The following is a 20,391-nucleotide window of genomic DNA, read 5'->3' on the forward strand; positions in this document are numbered from 1 at the left end:
CCTGTGTAACAATTTTCTACCTGCAAGAGAATTGTAGAAATAAAAATAGAAATAATTCAGTGCTTGTACAATACAGATATAGTTCCATGGCAGCTCAATCATCAAAACTTGAGTCTCTCTTGTCCCATAGGGTGTAGGATAGACCAAGAAAAGGTGTAGAGCCTGAAGTGCCCTTTAGGGAATGTATGTAATGACCAAAAAAAAGAAAAACAAAAATGACTGACAGTGTAATTAAAAAAAAAATCTTGATAGAGTAAAGAGAATTAAAAATTGTGTACTTACACTTTCATGAAGCTTAAATACAGCTCCCAGTTGCACACCTGGGCAGAATGATCCCCGCCTATGGATATGTTGTGGTACAGATTCTTCAAGTTTTCCTTATAGCAGTGGGTATCCTCATAAAAAATATTAGAGACAAAATAAAAGTATATAGTGTAGTTTGTTGAGCTAATAAGCAGGGGTTAGATAGGTGTACACTCACTTATTATGGAGCCTAAGTATTTTCTCCAGAAGTAATGTGTAAAGTGGTATGATCCCCACTATAGGATATAGGTGATGTGATTATTCCTCCGTGAATATATAAAATCCAAGGAGGAGAATAAGGCTGCCAACAGTTTAATCGGAACAGTCTGCATGAGATATAGATATGCAGAAGGAAGTTCATCTTAACCACCACATTAAGGCAGCCAAACCAGGAAATGTGTAGCTTGCCCCAGGATCTGATTGCATTGTACAGAGGAGTGGAAGAAAGTTATTAGCATGACGATTAGCTGGATCTTTGTGGATCCAGATTCCCAAATATTTGACTTCAGAGCACCATTGGAATGGAAAAACACTCTCCAGCCTATCTGCAGTGGGGGTTGGAATTGCAATATTTAAAAATTTGCATTTGTCTAGATTCAGCACCAAATTGACTACCATCTCATATTCCTGAAACTATGATAATAGATTGAGGAGGTAGACATCTCGTTGAGATAATAGTGAATAGTTTTGGGTATGCGGTTATCTTGTGCTCAGTTTCCCTCTTCACGTATCCCTTGATGCTCCCATTGAGCCGGACATCCTCCAAGAATGTCTCCAGTGATAAAACAAAAAGCAGACGGAACAACGGGCAGCCCTGCTGTGTCTCATTTATGATAGACATCAGTCTCGACAAGTCTCTATTAACCGTAACGAGGCCCGTTGGTCCATAGAATAGGGCACCCACCCACTTACAAATGCCAGGAACAAATGGCATATGATTCAATGTGGCCATCACAAATGCCCATGTCGGCAGAAATCTTCAGAAATTTATCAGGGAATTGTGCAGTTGAATGTGGAGTCACATGAACCTTAAGTACGTGGTGTTGGGTACGTCTCTTTTGAAGCATTCTAGCCAGTAGGTGGCCACATTTATTAGAATGCTTAGAGAAAAATCGCTTGGTTTTTTTATATATATGTTGCTGCTGTTGGGAGATGAGGGTATTCAACTGTCTCCTGACTCTCGGCAGGTCCCTAAAGACAGTATTTACCAAACCCTACTTGTGAAGAACTTTAATTTTTCAATCAATCATTTATTATTTTCTGAAAAATTGAGGGATACAATGTTTGAGATAATTATCCCCTATCTGGCATATAAAGTCTGAACATTGAGTAGAAGCAAAAATACCATATTTGTCCCAAGCAAAATGGCTATAAATTGGTATAATACACATAAACAGTAAGTTACTGTACATTAAATTGAGCATGCTGTACTATAAAGGACATTGCAGACTACTGTTGCAACCTGCATAGAATCCCTGTGATGCACAGGGAATCCTTCCTGTTTATGCTGCCTACTACAATGTTGCCAAGACTTTGTGAAGAGAAGCAGAGAGATGCATTAAGAAATAAGGCATGATGGATTCAAGTTAAAGTGGATCTGTCTCCAAAAAAATATTTATAAGCATTTCATACAGATAAAATCTTTATGCAAGTCTCTTAACCCCTTAAGGACACACGACATGTGTTACATGTCATGATTCCCTTTTATTCCAGAAGTTTGGTCCTTAAGGGGTTAAAGACTGTTGGAATTATTATTTTGTTTGCATTAATTTGACAAAGCTTGACAAAATTTAGGCCTTGTCAGACACTTTTTTATTTAATCTGCAGTGGTCTCGTGGAATCCACCGTAGACATCAGAGTTGTACTCCCAAGCACGACTGAGATTACAGCACGTATGTGGGCTCCTGGCAGATGACATACCAGGAACTAAAAAATGAAGATATAAGGAACCTGCAGCTTCAAACAAGTTTGTCACCATTGGGGGTCTTTGCAAAATATGCAAATACCCTTGAAGGTGAAACAGACAAAGGTAAAATGTAGGTAGGATAAGCAAATGTTAAATGATAAGGGAATATGGACTACAGTAGGTTATAATAAAGCAGAAAGAGGCTAAAATAAAATCCCCAAAAAACAAGACAAAACAGAGGAGAAAAGATAAAGGGGAATATGAGGAACATAAAGCAGCACTGACATTTATGGGATCTTTGATTTTTTTTTACCCCCAACTTTTGTACTATTTGTACGGTGTGCCTGGAATGTACTGGAAATGTAGATGTGTACTGTAGGGCATATTTTAAGCAATTTCATATTCTATTCTAATCTATGCTGATCACCTTTCATCAAAGGGATCTCACAACATGTATGACAACATAATTTAAAAAGGTTGACTTAACCCACCCTATAGGCTATAAATAATTTAAATAGAAATCTTGAATAATTGCTTTAACCAGAGGGAGATAACAAAAAATATCCCTCCTTATCTCAGAGGAGTATACTAGGTGTGTTGTGGAGGACAAATGAAGCAAGTGGGAACCCGTGGACTCTTAGTAATCTATTATGACATGTGGCTTGCCAAATGGTTCCTCTTTGTATTGATTGAACAGAGGCCCATAATCACTTAATATAATGATAATAATGCCAATAACCACATATTCTTCTCCCCCTTCCAATCTAAATGTTAAATAATAAATTGTACCTGCACTCATTAGAACTTATTATTACTAGGAACTGGGGTGAGGGTTCAACCACTTAAAACAACTTCAGACAACACAACTCATGATCCTTGCATAGTCTATGCTAATTTTTGGTATGACTGTAGTTATAAGCCTTTACTTCTGTATGCTATTTGGGAAAGTATGCCACACCAGTTTCCCACATCCTCTACCTGCTTCTTCACAGAGATCTGTATGGAGATCGAAGACACCAACAGCCTTATAGTCCACCCATCAAAACAGTTTCTGAATAGATAACATTTGTCTAAGAATGGAAATGGGTGTATGAGAAAAATATATTCCAGGGTGCCTACTTGTTAAATGTTATCCTCTATGAAGTTGAGGATAGGCAAAATAAATGGCTGCTTTTTAATTAAAATATCGTAAATTGATGATCACAGGGAATCCTTCTTGTTTTATTCAGCCACTTGTGCCCCATGTAAAAGACAGAGCATGAGGATAAAAAACCTTGTTGTGTACTCTGTTTTAAAGGTGTCCTAATCGGTGGCAGAACTAATGTTCTAAAGAGGACTGTGGTGCAATAATTTATTTTGGGCCCCCTCTAGCACAAGGGTTGCCAAAAATACACACTCACACACATACACAAGCACACACTGACACCTACACACTCACACAGAGACATACACACAGATATACACACTGACACATACACTATCACACCCATACACACATAGCTTAACATACCTTTTAAGTGCAGGAGGGTGGCTTCTATGGGGTCCTGGTGCTAAGAATCTGGGTCTGGTACTGGCAATGTCCCCCACTTCTTTGCCTGCTCCCTCTCTCCCATGTGGCTCTCTCTCTGTATCTGGGAGGAAGTGACAGACACTCAATATTAAAGGTCCACTGCATCTCGACTCTCCCCCCTCCTTCCAGGCCCTGGTGCAGCCTCACCAGCTGCACTAGCGGTTGTTCCTCCACTGTTCATAATAGCTCCAACACATTTTTAATATTCAAAACTCTATTTATCTTAACAGGAGCTAGCTCACAGCCTATATGCAGGGGAAATGGTGATATGACGCGATAGAGTTGAGTATTTTGTAAAGAATTCACTGAGAAATGTATTTAGTGACTAGTGGTAAGCTAAGCTTGAAATGGTAAATTTGTCTGGCCTCTAATATACAATGCAGCTTTAGGTTGGATGAGAAAACAATGTGCGGACCAACTCTCAACATGTACAGTGAAATGATGTTATGGGCTTCTAACGTGGATATTAACATTAATGTTCCTGGGTGAGTGCTGCACAACAGGAACTACTGCAACATGAGTCCCTTTTGTGGCCAAATTGGAGACATAAAGTCTCAAATCTGGGAGGGATTCTGACATGTCCATCTCACCCAGTTAATTCATGTCTAAGGGAATAGCAATGCAAATACCTTTGGTTGCTATACTGTTGATATATTTTTTTTGTGTGTACATACATATATATATATATATATATATATATATATATATATACATAAAAACTTGAATAAGCTTTGTGGGAGGAGTTGTGTACCAAAACAATAAGAAGAAGGATACGCAGTATGTTTTTGTCAAAACTGGTTAAATGATCCTTACCCCACATGTCTATGTTCTAGTGGAAAACCACAGGTCCTCTAGCTTCTCACTTGAGAAGATAGATAAAGTTTCAAGGTCAAAATGGGAAAGAGCATAGGTCTGTGTTTCTTTAACTGAGAACAATTTAGCACTGTGTTTAATCTAACCTTCCTATTGTAGTTTATGGGCACATAACCATATTAAATGTATCATAGCTACCACAATTCATCCCATTGTCCTTTTGAATTCAATATATTGCTGGGAACATGGGAAACTCTGGGAAAGTAAATGTTTTTACAGCAGCCGAACAGCTGGTACACACTAGCTGATAAATTAGGATTTGATCGACATTTGATCAGACATACAAACACCTGGACCATTCTGAACACAAACAAAGATAAAGGCCAAATCGTGGTTTTTATCATGTTGTCATTTATCTGGAATGTCTAGACAATTTCCATGAAGTTCATGATTGTGAATATTTAACAAATTGTATGCTTGATTATTTAAGTAACATATACACAGCATACACAACACAAAAATTATTATACACAAGCCGCGTTAAACTCACCTTTTAGTCACACAATAGATCTTTTCACTTTCTTTTATCCAATACCATTTATATACAAACATGAGATGCGTCACTAACATGCCCAATCCATAAAACCTAACTATTACAAATTCGTTAAAGAACAAGATGACTTAAAAGTGCATAATATTGTATATATATTTTGCAGACCCCCATGCTTTATATTTCCTATAGTCTAAATCCCATTTGAAGAATTCTAGATTAATGCACTTTGGATAGATATATCTGAAAGAAGAATGTGTGAGAAGAAAAAAACCAAAGCACCAAGCTCAAACAGAAGAATATAGACCATTTCAACGGAACAGCATCAAATTGTGTGAAACCACAATATCAGCACAAAGGATGCATAGGGCAAAAACATAAACTGCAAAAAATACATCACTTTTCCCAGGACTCCCAGGGAATATAGCCCTAACTGGGCCATGTTGTAGGTCTCTCCCTGTAACTTTGTATAAATAGGTAACTAGGCGCAAAGGTAAAACATATGTATTTTTTAAAAGCTTCATTAAATGAACATAAACACCCACAAAAACTACAATGTTATAATTGGAGGAGCAGACCATGTGCTCCACCACTGGACTGCTGAGGATTATTTTTCTTTTCTTTTTACACAATGTTGATAAGACCGTATATTAAACAATAATTAAATTGAGCCTAATGGAAGGCATGCAGTGTCCACTGATATTGCGCCCTCTTGAGAGTTTGCTAAGGTGGCTGCCTGTTTAAAGGTAGGGCAGGCCTTGTTCCTAGCATGCCATTTTCCCCATGGCTTTCTACATACACGTGCATGTTCAGGAACACAAAATCATAGGCCATTTTACATTGGCATCAGATACCCTACTGTGACAAACAGATAATTTTCCAAGCTTATAGTAAAGAATAAGGTGCATAACATTATAAGGAGTTATGGTTTAAACTAACCTTGCCAAAAATGATCAAGCTGTCTTGTGATTCCACCCATGCCATACTTAAAATAAATTCTTCTTCTTATTATTATTATTGGCATTTATATCGCGTCAACATATTCAGCAGCACTTTGCAATATTATAAAGGGGGAAATTTAACAATAAATGAGACCATTATAAAATGTTACAGGAACAATAGGTTGATGAGGAGCCTGCTCAAATGGGCTTATAGTCTATAAAGTTCTCGGAGTATTAGTGATCCTGAGAGTTCGGCACATTTAAAAACATATACAAATATCTTCATAAATCGTTTAAACCAGATATTAATTTAGGTTCTCAGGACATCTTTTAAAAATGAAGAGTCTGTACAAGTCTTCCTCCTCACACGGTCTAACCTAGAATTCTGCCTATTCAATATGCATATGGAAGATTTGTTCATCAGTAGTGTGCCACCAGTTATGTGTTAAACATTACAAAACAATACACAGAGCTTCATTATTTAACCTGTATGTGGAAAATACCTAATCTATTTGAAGACTTAAATGAGAACTCACTTTCATGTAAAGCAGCTGGTCAAGCAGGAAATGTATCTGGCGGCTTTACCTGATATAAACAATGGCATCAAGAGATCTATATCTTTGATTGATTTCTTTGTTCACACATAAATAATGTGAAAGTTCAGCGAGAAAGATCAGAGACAGGAAAGTTTACTAGGAGCCCTAGTTTATTTATTTTTTTAAATCAACTATGGAATTTTAGAAACAAAGAATATTACACACTGCTGACATATAGAAAACTTTTTTTTATAAAATAACACAAAAACGACTGTCTAGATAATATTTGTCACATTAGAAGCAAACCAAACACACTTATATTAGTATCTTCTTCCCATATGGCAATACAGCGCTTCATATAACAAATCACTTCTCTTCTTTGTTTTCCTTGATACGGGAGAAACCTGATACGGCTAAGTGCATGAAATTACTTTGTTTAAACCGTGTAAGACTCAAACATCATTGGAGCACTGGCGAGAGAGGAGTGATTGAATAAATAAGACTAACCTGTAGAAAAGGATGTTGTGTCACTCTAAATATATTAAAGTCCTATTTTGTATTCTTCCATCATTAAAATGTTGTAACTAAAGATTATTTATGGTAATTAGATTGCATTTGACACTACAAATATGGCTGCCACGTTGAAAAGGCATGCCTTTGTTCTACTCTTCAATATTGTACCCAACATCCTACAATACCAAGCACTCCTATTTGTGTGTGCAAACAGGATTTGACCATGTCAAAAATCCATTACTAATTTCTAAGTGATCAAATTTACTCTAGGCTACAGGGTTATAGAAGCCTGTGTCAATCTTGCTGTGCTGAGAGGACTGCTAACATTTCTGCCTGGACAAATCCTACTTACCCCTGCACATATTTTGAATGAATAATGAATAATCGAAACTTTCCGCATCATCATATCCCATGCAGAGCGGTGGCTTTAGGTGCCAGTTATCCTCATGTTTTGTCAAACAGAGTTTGGGAACAATCCGTAGGGGCTGCACCCATTGCCCCGTGGCACCATAATGGAGTGTATGTTTAATAGGAATACATTCTTAATGGGATTCTAATATATATATATATATTTATTCATTAAGAAGAAGTGGCCTCAGGGGCTTTAGGGGTTATTAAAGATGTACCGTATAGATTTTGACATCACAAACAAGGTGCATAAGGACAAGTATGCCTCCTTCGTCTGGAAGTTTTATTATAATATAAGTAGCTGATTGTCATTCCTGAAGTGATTTTTGTTCTGACCAATAATTCTTCTGCTCACTTTATTTTATGGTTCGTAAATGCTAAATCTCCTAGTATTCCATATGGACAAATATCCTCATAAGTTGAGGTATACTGTAACGGATCGCCTGGCACCCCGACTTGGTACCTCCGTTAAAGGATGCTCCTAGTGCTTCCTGAGGACTCCAAGCACTCTGGCAGACACCACAATCACCGAATCCGAGAAACCTTTTAAATTCTCCCAAGCATATGAATGCTGTAGACCATTGAATAGGAACCATACGAATAGGCTTGTACTCCTAGCAGTCAACTGGAACAGCATGCAATAAATCCTTCCCCCCAATAATGAGACGACACATCACTTTGAGGGTAAAACAGGAACTCTGGACTGGCACATCCAGCCTGGCTTTTATTACAAACAGATACATACAGGACACTCCCAGGGGGAGGATGAAATTAACCAATCACATACATGGTTCAGCCCACACATCCCCTCCCCTCAGATAACATTAAACCCAATTATCCGGTACACTTTTCCAGCCAAGTTCTGGATGTACCCCAAAAACAGGGGGTACACCTTTAAATCCATCATCGCTGGATAGCCCTTATTCAGGGGGACAACATTTCCAAAATTCAAGTCATTCGGATGAATGGTTCGGGAGATATGGGGTTCCAAAGATTTGACCGACCGCATGGGTAAAGTATCCGAAAACAGTTCCATGCATTTTGGCCCTGCGGTCGGTCCCAAACAAGGGAATGAAAACAGACGAATTGCCTGTGTTATAGAGCCTGGAGAGGGTTTGAATGAATTCCCTTGTTTGTGGGGTTCTTTCTACCGAACGGCTGGTCATTCGGTAGTTTCTATACGAATTTCTGGAAGTATGGAGGTCTCAGCGGTGTTTGCCTAGTCAAGTGTCCGATTTTAGTTCCAGACACTCAACGTCAAAACACCGCTGTTCGGTAGTTTAAGATGGCCGCCGCCACGTGTTTGTTTCCCGAATGGCGGCCACCCAGAGGACAAAGAATACATTACACTGATTGCCAATTACCCGTTTGCAACATTGTTGCAAACTGTAATTGGAGGCACACTTATTCCTTGGTGGTCTGGTTGTTCGGTAGTTTCACTCAATATAATGAATGGAGTGATTCTACCGAACAATCAGAGGAATGCTGCATACATATCCCAGGTTAAACTCAACACATAAATACATATGTAATATTAAAGGCAGTATACTGGAATATGCTCCACAGTCTTAAAGGGACAGTAGTCCCAAAAGTCCCAATATGTCCATCGCTGATTTTAAAGGGCCAGTAGCAGCAATATAAAGTACAATATGCCCCAAATACCCCAGGGGCCATAGTCAGCAGGTAGGAGGCTAGCAAACAGGCTTCTCCAGGGCCCAGTGGCGAGGTTGGTTTCACCACATTTCTCCCCTTTTCCAAACAGACTAACAGGGTACCTGACCTCTTGCCGGTCAGTGCCCTTGTTAGTCCAGCAGCCCACCCACAAAACAGAAACAGCAGTACAGCCCACCCACAATAAATGGTTACTACACCTGAGTAAGGGAAAAACTTGTCCAGGTCCAGGTGCCTCACCACGGCTGTGTGGGGGACTGGTAGGCTGTTTTGGTGGGTTGCTGAGTGGGCAGAGACCAGCGGTACTCTGCCCTGGTGCCAGCACTACCACGGGAGTAGTCTGGTTGGAGCCTGGTTGCTGGAGACCGACTGTCTCCCCTTTGGCTAAGCAACCTTGTTGCTGGGGGACAGGACTGACTGTCCTTACACCCTGTGCTGTAGGTGCAGAGACCACAGTCCCATCTGCACAGTTGTGGGGCTTACAGTCTCCCCCTGGTACATTAAGCTGCCGCTGGGGAGAGGTGGTAACCAGCTCCTCTCCCATTAGAACACTCTGCCGCTGGGGAGAGGAGGTAACAATCTCCTCTCCCATGCCTACTTTCAGTCTTTGTGGAGGGAGATCGACTGCCTCTCCTCCCAATTCAGTGTCCTGTTGCTGGGGAATAGAGACTGGGCTCTCTATTCCCAAAATATCACGCTGCTGCTGGGGGGTAGGACCAACTACCTCTGCCCCTTGTAACTCAGCCTGCCGCCGGGGAGGGAGGACGCTGCTCTCCTCTCCCTGCACTTCACACTGCCTTCCCGGCATATCACTCTGCTGCTGGGGGGTAGGACCAACTACCTCTGCCCCCTGTAACTCAGCCTGCCGCTGGGGAATGGGGACTGGGCTCCCAATTCCCTGCAATTCACACTGCCGCTGGGGAATGGAGACTGGGCTCCCAATTCCCAACAAATCACACTGCCGCTGGGGAGTGGAGACTGGGCTCCCAATTCCCAATAAATCACGCTGCTGCTGGGGGGTAGGACCCACTACCTCTGCCCCCTGTAACTCGGGCACAGAGACCACGGTCCCATCTGCACTGGTGTGGGGCTTACTGTCTCCCCTTGGTGTGCTAAGCTGCCGCTGGAGAGAGGGGGTAACAAACTCCTCTCCCTTACACACTTTCAGCAGCTGGGGAGCAGGGCTGACCCTCTGTACTCCCTGTAGGCAGGGCGCAGAGACCACGGTCCCATCTGCGCTGGTGAGGGGTTTACTGTCTCCCCTTGGTGGGTTAGGTTGTCGGTGGGGAGAGGGGGTAACAAACTCCTCTCCCTTACACACCTTCAGCCGCTGGGGAGAGGGGATAACAGGTTCCTCTCCCTGAACCGTAGACTGCCGCTGGGGAGGAAGGACGACCCCTTCAGCTCCCTTTTTGTCTAAATCTGCTAGGTGCTGCAGGAAATCTGCCGTTGATTCCCTTATGAACTGCACAATTTTCTCAGAGGGGTTGGGTCCAAAGAAAGCCAGCCGTATGGCAATCTCTCTGTCCAACCGCTCCTGAGTGTAGCCAGGCGCCATGCTTGCTCTGCTGCAGTTGCTTCTTTTGTGGATAGGGACGCTGTACGGGTACTAGCGTTGTCCTCCCTTTGTAATCCAAACGACCTGTGTCTCCGAGCTGCTTTACCTCACACTAGGACGCCATCCCACCGCTGCCACCAATGTAACGGATCGCCTGGCACCCCGACTTGGTACCTCCGTTAAAGGATGCTCCTAGTGCTTCCTGAGGACTCCAAGCACTCTGGCAGACACCACAATCACCGAATCCGAGAAACCTTTTACATTTTCCCAAGCATATGAATGCTGTAGACCATTGAATAGGAACCATACGAATAGGCTTGTACTCCTAGCAGTCAACTGGAACAGCATGCAATAAATCCTTCCCCCCAATAATGAGACGACACATCACTTTGAGGGTAAAACAGGAACTCTGGACTGGCACATCCAGCCTGGCTTTTATTACAAACAGATACATACAGGACACTCCCAGGGGGAGGATGAAATTAACCAATCACATACATGGTTCAGCCCACACATCCCCTCCCCTCAGATAACATTAAACCCAATTATCCGGTACACTTTTCCAGCCAAGTTCTGGATGTACCCCAAAAACAGGGGGTACACCTTTAAATCCATCATCGCTGGATAGCCCTTATTCAGGGGGACAACATTTCCAAAATTCAAGTCATTCGGATGAATGGTTCGGGAGATATGGGGTTCCAAAGATTTGACCGACCGCATGGGTAAAGTATCCGAAAACAGTTCCATGCATTTTGGCTCTGCGGTCGGTCCCAAACAAGGGAATGAAAACAGACGAATTGCCTGTGTTATAGAGCCTGTAGAGGGTTTGAATGAATTCCCTTGTTTGTGGGGTTCTTTCTACCGAACGGCGGGTCATTCGGTAGTTTCTATACGAATTTCTGGAAGTATGGAGGTCTCAGCGGTGTTTGCCTAGTCAAGTGTCCGATTTTAGTTCCAGACACTCGACGTCAAAACACCGCTGTTCGGTAGTTTAAGATGGCCGCCGCCACGTGTTTGTTTCCCGAATGGCGGCCACCCAGAGGACAAAGAATACATTACACTGATTGCCAATTACCCGTTTGCAACATTGTTGCAAACTGTAATTGGAGGCACACTTATTCCTTGGTGGTCTGGTTGTTCGGTAGTTTCACTCAATATAATGAATGGAGTGATTCTACCGAACAATCAGATGAATGCTGCATACATATCCCAGGTTAAACTCAACACATAAATACATATGTAATATTAAAGGCAGTATACTGGAATATGCTCCACAGTCTTAAAGGGACAGTAGTCCCAAAAGTCCCAATATGTCCATCGCTGATTTTAAAGGGCCAGTAGCAGCAATATAAAGTACAATATGCCCCAAATACCCCAGGGGCCATAGTCAGCAGGTAGGAGGCTAGCAAACAGGCTTCTCCAGGGCCCAGTGGCGAGGTTGGTTTCGCCACATATACCATCTAAGATGTTGCAGCTGTGTCAACGATTTTTTTTCTTTTTTTAAATATATCTTGCTCATGCCATAGAGATATCAGAGTTTGTAAATGTTTACAGTCAGAAGGTGAAATACCCACTTCCTTAGATTCTTTCAGCTCTTTTTTTTATCTGTGCCAAATGTAAAGCAAATTTTTATCTGAATAAATTAATGTCCTTATTAAAGGTATTAAACAAAGGAGAGGGACAAATGATAAGCACTTATTGCGAAGTTAATTATCTTATTCTGCATTGTCCTATCCCTAATTATTTCCTGCAGTCTGGATTGAATTGATTATCTGACTTGTAACCCCATCTCGTGAAAGCTCTCTCTTTTAGGTATCGGCCAACTTTGATCTAAAATAAGTTGAAGGAGTTGTGCTAAATTATTATGTCTTCTCACATTTTATAAGAATGCCTTTGCCTACAATATGTGTGGTAATACCACTGGATATAGTCTCTTCATCTGATTGTTATGATTCCGACATTTAGTGTCATCTGAGATTGTGGTGAGTACAGAACTAGTGTGTTTGTGTGGTTATCGCTTAGTCCTTAAAAATAGTGCCCTCCTTAAGGTCCATGAAATCTCTTTGGTATTTTATATGTTTTTTTCTATCTTTTGAAAGTTCTAAGTGATTTTGAAAATTCTAAAGATTTTGTTCCATTGATGGCTCAAGGTACACTGGTCATGTTTGCACATCTTTTGTAGGGCATACCCTCAGCATTCTGAATATGTATAACAGGAGGCATGATTATTCATCACTGGGTTATTATTTTAAAGTTTTTTTTTAATATGACTTAGCACAGAGTCTGGCTCTTGACTCTTGATAATTGTTATTTAGCATATCAGAAGGATTCAAGTTCTTCTAAGCAGAGCAGTCAAACAGTTTGTTGCCAGTAGGTCTGTGGGAAAGTACACATGAATGTCCTTTAAATTCAAAGTTTCATACCTGGTCCAAAGGACACAGCTGTATGTTTGGCTGAAGAGTAAGGGATCAAATTTAAAAACCTGTTCCTATTCATCTAGCATCAAAATTAGCCCTTCTGGTGCTGTAATCAGCCATACCACCTCTAATGAGTAACCATTTAATTTATACACCATACACATCATTTTTATTAACAATATTTCAACAGTGAAACAAGGAATCATGCTGGATGGGCATGACAGGAGGGCATCCCATAAGGAAGGGGCAAGCATGGAGAGGTCCAGCTGGCAAGAGTCTGGGGTGCTGGTATGAGAACGGGATAGTAACATTGTTGGCGGAGTGAAGAGGCCATGCTGGAATATATCTGCTAATGAGGAAGGGAGATATAAGCGGGGGCACACTTATGGAGAGCTTTGTAGGTAAGCATGAGGACTTTAAACTGATTCCTAAATGAGCCAGGAAGCTACTGTAGAGATTTACAGAGGGGTGAGGTTTGAGAGTGTTAGGGCATAAGGTAGATACGTCTGGCAGAAGTGGAGTGTAGAGAGACAATCTGAGCACTTTTCAAGCCAATACGTAGAGGGTTACAATAAACAAGGTGGGAAACAATGAAAGCATGGACAAGCATTTTGATAACTTCCTGAATGAGAAAGGGTCGACAAATGTTCTTAAGGTGAAAGTGACGGGATTTGTTGATTGATTTTATGTAAGGAAAAGGTCAGAGTCAAAGAGCACTCCAAGACAACGTGCTTGTTGGTAGAGGTTATGATAGTGCTGTCTGTGAAACAGGTACAGATGCAGTCTTAGAGGGAGGAAACAGAATGAGATTGGACTTGGAAAAGCTGAGTTTTAGGAATTGTGAAGTCATCCAATAAGAGACAGCTGGGGGGAGAACTTCTTTAAAATGGTGATTATTTTCCAAATTTGTGTATCTATGTGTATAGGTTTATGGTGTTGACCTTGACCTTTCATTGAGTCAGGTTGGGAACATGGATTTAAATGGGCCAACTAGTCAGGAGACAGAGTCCAGTTCCAGGATTAAACTCTAGTGACCCACCATCTATAAACTTCACCTGACATTTTTGATAACTAGTATGTTTGTTAACCTTGATGATGATGCATGCATAAAATCTTAAAATCATTGCATTTTGTTATTTATATTATGATTAATATAAAGAAAAGCTGTCACTTTGCTAATTGCATACAGAGAAAGGAGGAAGAAGCACTCACTCTAGACAAGAGTGCATGGACCTGGTTCCACGTAAACCAGCCACAGTAACACAACATAGAAAATGGTCTAACACTGGACCATTTTCTTGTCACGTTAGGGTTGTTAAAAAAAACCCAAACAGCAAAACATTTTTAATTCTACATTTTATACATCAGAATCTATCTGTAATTGCCCAGTAGGGCATTCTTTGTGAATCTCTTAATAACCTATAAATTCCCGAGTTCAATGCACATGCCCATATGGAACAATATTGCAAGAAGATTCCAAGTTAAGATGGGTGGAAGGGATAAGGTCTGCTATCCATCTTTACAGTCTCTCTGTAGAGATGGATAGGAAGAAAATTGAGTCCTTGTGAAAAATGTAATGGAGCAAAGGGATGCTTCCTTGACAAAGGCTTTTCAGCCGAAACGTTGGGGGTTCTTTGATTGACTCTGTCCCTACTTCTCACTGTTCTTGGTATGGTTTTTTGCATTTTTTATATGTCTGGGTTTTGTTTATACTAAGTATTATAGTGGTCTGTTTGCATGATATTTCTTTCATTTATATACCACGCATTGCGTGTTTATATGTGTCTTAATACATATGCTTTTTTGGTAAATACTTTATAATAGCATGACTTTGTATTTCTGTGGATAATATTTAAAGAGACAGACCTAGAGTATATACCCATGTAATAAAGTGTTTTCATATATATAAAGATTTATGGTTGTGCTCCTTACTCTATTCACATTGTTATGTTTTTTGGGTTCTTCAGGGGATAGAGCCTTATGTGGGTGAGCACCCAATGTATATTGTATTAGCCTTTTCCTGGGGCTATTTTGTCGTTTAGTCGAGTGTGCCCACCTTGTCTCATTTACAAATGGATAACTCTGTTATGCAAATGCAAAAAAATTCTCAGGAATTTTAATTGTTGTGAGTTTGGAGCATAAATGGTCATAATCTTCATTTATTGAGTTACATAGTTACATAGCTGAAAAGAGACTTGTGTCCATCAAGTTCAACCCTTCCACATATATGTTTTTGCTGTTTATCCAAAAGAAGAAAGTGTTGAGCAACCCCACTAAGAAAAGCATTTGGTCCTCCTTATCTGCATACTTTTAGTATAAAGTGAATGCCCAGTCTCTACCGATGGGTACTTTAGGGGTATTGGGTAGGCAATGCACCCTATCAAAGGGCCACTCATCCCCACTTTTGTTGGGAAGTATAACCAAAAAGAGGGCCTTTAAGTAGCTAAGGTATTTTTATCTCCTCAGGTATTCCCCGCACGCTCAGGTTGTTGCGGCATGGACATTCCTTCATATCCGCCACGTTTGCCAGTAGAACATTGTGCTACCTCTTCAGGGCCTGAAGCCTTTCCACCAGCTCATTGTGTGCTGAGCATAGGCCTTCTGTCTTCTCCAGCAAGTAGTCAGTCCTATCTCGTAAGCCTCGGATTTCTTTATGGAAAGACGCCGTTATGGCCTTAACATCAGCCTGCAGTGTGTAGAGCACAGCTCTGTAACATTGCTCTCATCATTGATGTGAAGGCTGGGTGCTATTTGAGAAGAGCTCAGCAGTTCCAATTTAGATATCGTGCTGGAGGGGGGTGAAAGCACCAGGTCACAGCTGACCCCGGGCTTGCCCGAGTGTCAAAAAAGATAAAAGCCGCAGCATGTGACAGGCAAGATGCCCATGCTGCGGTCTTTATCTTTTTTGACACTCGGGCAAGCTTGGGGTCCATTGCAGGGTTTAAATTGCCTATTCGAGGCCATCTCTGCTTTTCCTCAGTTGGCAGATAGAGGGAGAGTACCTGTGCTCGGTGAATGCGGCGGAATTCGTTGCTATATGCCAGGTCATTGCGCAGCACTCACAGCATTCAACTGCTTACCTCTGAAGCCAGCACATGCCCCCGGCCTAAATATTTTAATAAAATTGCAAATTGCTTGTAAAAAAAAGTTATCATTTCCTGTCAATATAATGATTAAATATCTTCATTCATTACCATCATTATAAAAAATGTCCAAAAAATACACGTTAACCTAATGCATTTAAATGAAAATATCAAATCTCCCCAAGTCACAAAACATAAACAGTCATGAAGGACACGTCTTGCTTTATGCAAATAATTAATCCATGTATGGGCCTGTAGATTGGGTATCTGCTGGTCCTGTTTATATTTACAGGGCCAGCGGACATATACAGGGCCAGAGGCTGGCCATTTCCTGGCCCTAATAAAACATAGAGATAGTTTAGAGCACACTCTGGCCCTCATATTAACATATTACTCTCCATCTGAAAGCTCATTTGCCAGGCCCCAGCCTGGTTTTTATTATAAATGTAATTATTTATTTGTTTTTGAGAGAATTCACATTCTCTTTAAGTGAGTGAGAAATGATTGTCTCTACTTACATGCTGGGGTCTTACAAACCCCAGTATGTATTCACTTACACAGCTTAATTTTACTTTCAGCATCACTAAACGCAATTCAGTATATAACATATAGCAATGATTTCTTAAATTAAGCCAGTTTATTAAATTAAGCCAGTAAATAAATTAACTTTTTCACATACCTTTTCTGCAATGCCAATTTCTAATGTGATAGGCTCTAACAAATCCACATGAATATGTTTGTTTTGTAGCATACCTTTCATCGGGCGATGTGTGAAACAACCAAATGTAAACATCATAAGTTAATTATTTCAATAATTGTTTTTTATAATTGTGTCATGATTTCATCATGCAATGATTTATCTATTTATTTATTTTTTAATTTAATTTGTTCTACTTTATTTTAGGTTTACTTCTTATGGTTCCATGCCAAGGATATCATCCAGTCCTTTAAAACTCTTGAAAGGTAAATATGTCTGAATTGAAAATAGTAGGGGAGATTTACAAAAGTGGGTTGAAAAGTGTCTTCTTCTGGTGGTTCAAAAATCTGTTCTAATTTTGAAAGTGTTTAAAAAGTAGTCAGAAAAGTGTCACTCTAACGAAGAATACTGTGCAACTATTCTGTGAGTATTCCACTTTGTTTTCTATGCCACAATAAAACTGATGAAAGAGAAAAATTAAATTTTTCTCCATGAAAAAATAACATAAAAGAAAAAATTATGGAAAAGCTACAAAAGTAAAAAACTGTGGAAAAAAACATAATAATTGATCATTCCCAGCAAAAAAAGTAATAAATAAATGGAGCATATTATTTATGGATACTTGATAAAACATCCTCAATTGTGTTTTAGCATCCTATATAAATTCTTAAATATATACTGTAGATTCTGTGCCACCTCAGCATGTGCCTAATAGTTTACGTATTGATACTGAAAATATTAATTTAGGAATCATTGAAACATTTCAGCCGATTCATTTCTCAACTTGACATAGGGTATTGTGGTGGACCGCCAATATATCGCCGCCACGGATTCCCTTTTCCTCAGATATAACCGCTCCAATAACCCTGAAGTAAAATATTGCCAGTATCGCATATACCCCCCACACGAGCCGAGGCTTAATGCTGGGAGTAGAACTGTTTAATGCAAGCACAGTCACAGAATTTATACATGTACAAAACTCCTTCTCTGTGTCTGTGAGATAATTGAATCAGGAACTGTACAAACTCAATTATCTCCAGGTACAGAAAAACATAACAATTTTCAAACACCCCAAAAGTACCCCCAAAAGTCACATCCCCGGATTGCCCTGATCTGAGTGAACATCATATCCAAAAATCACTCAGATCGGTTCAGTAGTTTTGAATTGCCATCGCTGGAAAGTTTTGACCGGCCTGCCCCAAGGTCGAAGCCCAAAATAGTTCGAGGAAATTGTGGCAAGGGCCGGTCTCCGTTCATTGGGTTTTTCCATGAAAACCACATAGTTCATAGTAAATCTTTTGAGTGTAGAATGCTCCCCTCATTCGGTAGTACATATCTCCCGAACGCCGTTCGTATAGGTGGTCGGGAACTTGAACAGACAGCAGGTCTATTTTCACTGGCGTTCGCGGGAGTGCCTGGCCGAAATCAGTTCCAGGCACTTGACGACCAAGTCCTGCTGGCCTGCATTTGGATGACAAAATGGCCACTATCCATTCTGTCGACCATGTGCGTCTGGTTTCACGAAATGGCAGGCACCCAGTGGAGCATTCTATTAATTGTTTCCTTCACAGTTTTCATACTGGATATTTAGTGTTCCACGTTCTAATGAGATTCTGTGTTGGTCCTCGTTCGGGAACCGAACCAGGTGGGTACGAACAAAATAAATGAATATCCATAAATGAAAGGTGCCGAATACAAGTAATGGGGTATTCCTTCACACGATATGTTTTTATAATATTTGAACTGTCTATTCATCATGGATAGTGGATGATTTGTGATGTTGAATTGATGAATTAGCAATTTGGTGGTACTCCCAATCCTTTTTCTACCAAAATCAATGGAATAAACATGAATAACTAGAATAAATTAATAATAAATGAATGAATAATTGGAGGGTTATTATTTGTGTGCAGATAACCACCCTGCATACCCAGTGGCGGAACTACCGAGGTCGCAGGGGTCGCAGCTGCTACCGGGTCCGTCACTTCAGACGTATTGGGGGGGGGGGGGGTGAGAGACCGAGGGCAATTTTCACACCAGGGCCCCGGTTTCTAGTTAGCAGGTTTCTAGTTATGCCTCTATCAATACCCACATATGGGCATTGCAAGAGTAACAAATCAAGTAAACTTGAAACTCCTTACTACAGTTTTGATCTGCTTCTAGTGAAGTTGTCTTTACTGATAATTTATGTTCACTCAGATACTTCTCAACTGAGAAGCACAGGGGCTCAAAGCACATGCTCGGCAATCCTTGCAGTCTGCCATCAATGCTTCTCAAAGCATAGGGACACATGGCACATGCATATCAAATACCACATCTTCTATTAGAAGCACTTACTTCCGCTTGAAACTATAGTTCAAAACAAGTGTAGCTGGAAGTGCTTTAGGGAAGCCTTCATTGTTAAATGGTATTGATGGTATCTTCAAATAAGAATATGACCCCTAATGATAGATGAAGGACTGTCACCCAGGAAGACGAGAGAGGAATACAATACTGATTCCTGGGCCTCAGAATAAAAGGTGAAAAATGAATATCCAAAGTGGCATTTAACAACCTCGGGAGCTTTTATGAGATACATTTGAGGTTTTAGTGATCCCAGATAAATGTATAGTAAATTAAAATAGAGACAGGATTGGCAGATAAGTGCCTGGTGACCCCATTAAAAATATCCTTTACATTGAAAATCTGCAGCAGAGACGGACTTTGAGTAGTTCCTTTTATTACAAGATGCACTGTTTAAAGGAAAACTATTATAACCATAATGTTATTTAAATGTTGTCCCATTAGCTGTTGCACACTTTCCTTATTAAACCATTCAAGGTTTTTATTTTGCTGTTTTGTTGTAAACAAATGAATTATTTAACAGTGACCTTAGTTGACAAGACACTCCTAATAACATGCACCTCATATATGTGTGCTGCATGTTTCATTTGTGTTCACCCATAGAATGTTTTTTTTTATCTTGAACAGCCAAAAAATACATTAATATATAAAAAAAAATAATTGTTTTCTTTAGTCCCTTTTAAAATTACTAGTTACTAAAAAAAAGTTTAAAATCAAGACATAAATTATGAAGTCGATTAGGAGCATGATGACTTAAGGAGCGCGCGCGCAGACGCTGTGGTCGAGCCTGTCAGGGTACCTGCTGTCTCTTGGACGTTCTTCCTCGCAAAAGGGTTGAATCACTCGTTCCTCGCGGTTCCCTCGGTCGTTTACACGCCGGCCGCGAGGGATCCACTTCCTTTTATGACGCGGCGTTCAGTAGCCGACGTCATGACGACAACCCAACCCGATCTGTCAATCAAGCCCCAAGCACGAATGAGGATTCGTCGGGGGCGTGATTACCTGTTTAGAATCAGGGTATAAAAGAGGGCTTTCTACGTTTGTTCATTGCCCTGTCGTGGTTCTAGCTTGTCTAGTCACTC

At 40.5% G+C, this 20,391-nt stretch overlaps 1 protein-coding gene across 4 annotated transcripts in view; it reads left to right on the forward strand.

Annotated features, from left to right (window-relative positions):
• OTOP1 (otopetrin 1) overlaps nt 1-20,391 on the forward strand; it is a 51,869-nt gene that overhangs the window by 13,492 nt on the left and 17,986 nt on the right. For all 4 annotated transcript variants that reach the window (XR_010091241.1, XM_063457780.1, XM_063457782.1 and 1 more), the window contains exon 3: nt 17,174-17,232. Coding sequence is in view for 3 of the 4 variants with exons in the window: in XM_063457780.1 (XP_063313850.1) it covers nt 17,174-17,232 (59 nt within the window). In the remaining variant the exon portion in view is untranslated. The remainder of the gene's footprint in view (nt 1-17,173; nt 17,233-20,391) is intronic.

The sequence above is a fragment of the Pelobates fuscus genome, chromosome 6 (assembly GCF_036172605.1).
Source record: "Pelobates fuscus isolate aPelFus1 chromosome 6, aPelFus1.pri, whole genome shotgun sequence".
Taxonomy (NCBI): domain Eukaryota; kingdom Metazoa; phylum Chordata; class Amphibia; order Anura; family Pelobatidae; genus Pelobates; species Pelobates fuscus.